The 3238-nt window shown below is 31.9% G+C and overlaps 1 protein-coding gene across 1 annotated transcript; it reads right to left on the bottom strand.

Moving 5' to 3' along the window:
• Positions 1-957: 957 nt before the first annotated feature.
• Positions 958-1759, bottom strand: LOC107794295 (uncharacterized). Its single transcript, XM_016616781.2, has one exon. It carries the CDS (start codon positions 1602-1604, stop codon positions 984-986), a length of 621 nt encoding a protein of 206 aa, XP_016472267.1. The 5' UTR covers positions 1605-1759; the 3' UTR covers positions 958-983.
• Positions 1760-3238: the final 1479 nt, after the last annotated feature.

Here is a 3238-nt window from a genome sequence, read left to right as displayed (position 1 = left end):
TTTTGACTTTATAGTGAATGACCGTTAAACACCTATAACAGCATTTGACGTTTAAATATTTTTTGGCTGTTATAGATAAAAAATTATCCAAAAATCAATTATTTTTTATTTTTAATATTACATATAAAAGATTAAAAAATTATTCAAATTTAAAATCTCAAATGATATGCATATTTCACTAGTTAAATATTGAAGAAAGCTCATATATTAGTAATAAATTCACAACTAAACATATAAAGATTTAAACTCTAAGGTAGACATTTTAAAACTACCTAGCAAAAATAAATTCTTTTAAGAGTGATGTAAGAACTTTGTAATTGTAGCTTGTTTCGTAGATTTCATTCTCTTACTAGCAACATAACGCTTGAATTGGCGAAGGTTTGTGTCCAAATTTCCAGCAAAAAAGTATTCAATAGTTTTCACTTGAAGCCAATCTAAGAGTTTAAAAATATTCCATCTACATATTTTTTTGGAATTTATCCAATGAAAAAGTTATCATGTGCAAATCTTCAAATATTATATTTTATGCAAGATAGAAATATTATTTAATGGAAAAGATTGTGTGCATATTTTTAGAGTTATTACTAGTAATCTTAAAGAAAATATATGGTTGATAAAGAGGGGTAATTTTACAAAGAGTGTTTTGCTATAAATATGGTTATTGGTGTTATAGGTAAAAAAGTTGTTATAGAGAGGTAAAATATAATTTAAAAATCGGTTCTAAAAAAATTTAACTTTTATAGTGAATGGATATTATATAAGGATCCTATAGAGAGATCTAACCGTATATGAACAAGGGAAGCCAGAAGAAAAAACGACATTTTATGAAGTGATTTATCTGGCAACTAATTTATCCCGGTAAAAAGAAAGGTCACGTAAGAGAAAGTACATTTACAAGTCATCGTCCAGCAGCTTTGTTTTTTTTCTTTCTTCTTTGAGAATATTGCAATTGTCAAACACGAAGAAACCTTAGTTCCTCACAATTATACCAACATTTGCAGATTAATCAAGCTATGACGAATAAATTTTGCTTTAGCTATGGAGTTTATCACATCTATCTTACTTTTCCTTGTCCTATTTTCTGAAGAAGCTGAAGACGATGGCTCCGGTGAGCGCATACGACACCTCGTTGTAACCCTAGCCGGCTTAGTTATGGTCGAGCCAATTAAGTGCGGAAAATTGAGACGTGCTTTCGAGCCGCGGATCTCAAAAGCGGCTTGGTCATAAGCTAATGCTGCATCCTCCGGACTCTCATAAGTTCCTAGCCACAGTCTCGCGCCTCTCCTATTCGGATCTCTTATCTCCGCCGTAAACGTCCCCCATTGCCGCCGCCTCACTCCTATGTAGCGCCTCCAATCTTGCGGCGCTTTTTTCTCACGCGCCACCATAGGCCCCTTTCTTTCCTCCTCGGACTCGGACTTTTCACAGTTTTCATCACAAAGGGAGGTGTTAAAGCTGTTTTCTGCTGAACTTGAGCTAGGGCTATTAGACAATGCGTCATTTGAAAAATTCTCAAAAACAATTGGATCATTCAAAAGGTTCTGCTTGATAGATTCAAGGAAATCAAGGTTAGAGAAAGATAAGGTTTCATCAGCTGGATTCATTTTCTTTTCCCTATAATTTTTGGATGACTAGTTTAATTTATTGCACTTTCACGTACAAAATGAATGGAATGTTTGAAACCCTACTGCTACTTATACATTTTCAGTTTTTTTTTTCTTGATATGTTGGTAGGAACTTCCACGAAGATTACATTTCAAGCACCCGCATATTGTGCTTTTTACATTCATTATTGTAAAATTTCAAGAGAAATAAATAATGTGAACTGATAATCTACTATATGTAATGAATATTATACTTCCTTCTTGAAACGTGAGTAAACAACTACTCACTTCATTTCAATTTACGTGAACCTATTTGACTGGGCACGGAGTTTAAGAAAATAGAGAAGAATTTTGAACTTGTGGTGTAAAATGAGGCACATATATTTTGTGTGGCTATAAATTATTGTATAAAGGTAAATTATTTCCAAATAAGGAAAAAAGTCATTTTTTTTTACACGAACTAAAAAGGAAATAGATTCAAATAAATTGAAACGGGAAAAGTATATTAATATAGTACATCATGTATGACGAGATCACCCTCATTTCCAAAAACTTCGGATTGTTTATTTCAAATCACTGGAATATAATCTTTGCACGTATATAAAGGAAAGATTTTATTTGATAAACAAGTTTGTATTCTTATGGTGACAGCATGTGCTACCAAATGTCAGAAAGCATTCTCTATTCTAATTTCGGTTGGTTGAGGTAACAAATTAAATTACTTCCACCTTTTCAATTTATGTGAACTCATTTGATTGGGCACGAAATTTAAGAAAAGATATAAGACTTTTGAACTTGTGTTGTAAAATAAGGGACATATATTTTGTGTGGCTATAAATCAATGCATAAATGTAAATTATTTTCAAATAAAAAAAGAAGTTATTCTTTTTGGCACGGACTAAAAAGAAAATAAGTTCAGGGAATATTAAAGTGTTGCAGGTTGATAGTGATAATTCACCTTCAAATAGTTTGATAAAGAACAAGCTTATGAGTGTACCAATAGCTTTTCTGAATTTAAAATCTTGTTTAATAATTTATATCACTCTATGATTGCTGGAGAATTCAAATATAGAATGAGTACAAAAATACTAGACGAGTATGCATCAATCAGCCTTTCCCCAAATTCAATGGCCATTTTTCTTTTCTTTTTAAATTTTCTTTTCTTTATTGAATTTACTCTGGGACCAATCTTGCAGCTCCTGAAAATAAAAAATAATTTTTTTTATCAATCTGCATACTCCCCCGTCCCCACAATTTCATCGCCATCTCCATCTAACATGAAGACGCCAGCTTTCCCTTCTTTAGTGTTAACTTTCTTCATTTGTTAAAAGTACGATGAGGTGGCTCTTTGTTTTCTTTATCAAATCTGTCCCAAAAATTGCATATTGTTGCATCCTTTAAATAAAATTTCTTACTATTAAATGCTCTTAGAAGAAGGAGAAAAGAAAACCACCACCGCACATGTCACTGAAAGAGTATAACGGAAAAGGAAGAAAAATAATGCAGACAAGATTAATTAGTTAACCTAAGAAAAAAAGCTGGACGCCGTAAAGACCACCACAAGACTTTGTTGACATTAACTACTTTCGTTCTAGCTCAAAATTAAAAAATTGTCTTAGAAAAAATTACTATCA

The sequence above is a fragment of the Nicotiana tabacum genome, chromosome 19, assembly GCF_000715075.1.
Source record: "Nicotiana tabacum cultivar K326 chromosome 19, ASM71507v2, whole genome shotgun sequence".
Taxonomy (NCBI): domain Eukaryota; kingdom Viridiplantae; phylum Streptophyta; class Magnoliopsida; order Solanales; family Solanaceae; genus Nicotiana; species Nicotiana tabacum.
Note: the sequence above shows the minus strand (reverse complement) of the source record. Positions and strands in the feature narration are given on the sequence as shown.

What these genes read in the sequence shown, in the direction of transcription:
- LOC107794295 (XM_016616781.2), bottom strand. Translation starts at nt 1,604, where the DNA reads ATGAATCCAGCTGATGAAACCTTATCTTTCTCTAACCTTGATTTCCTT.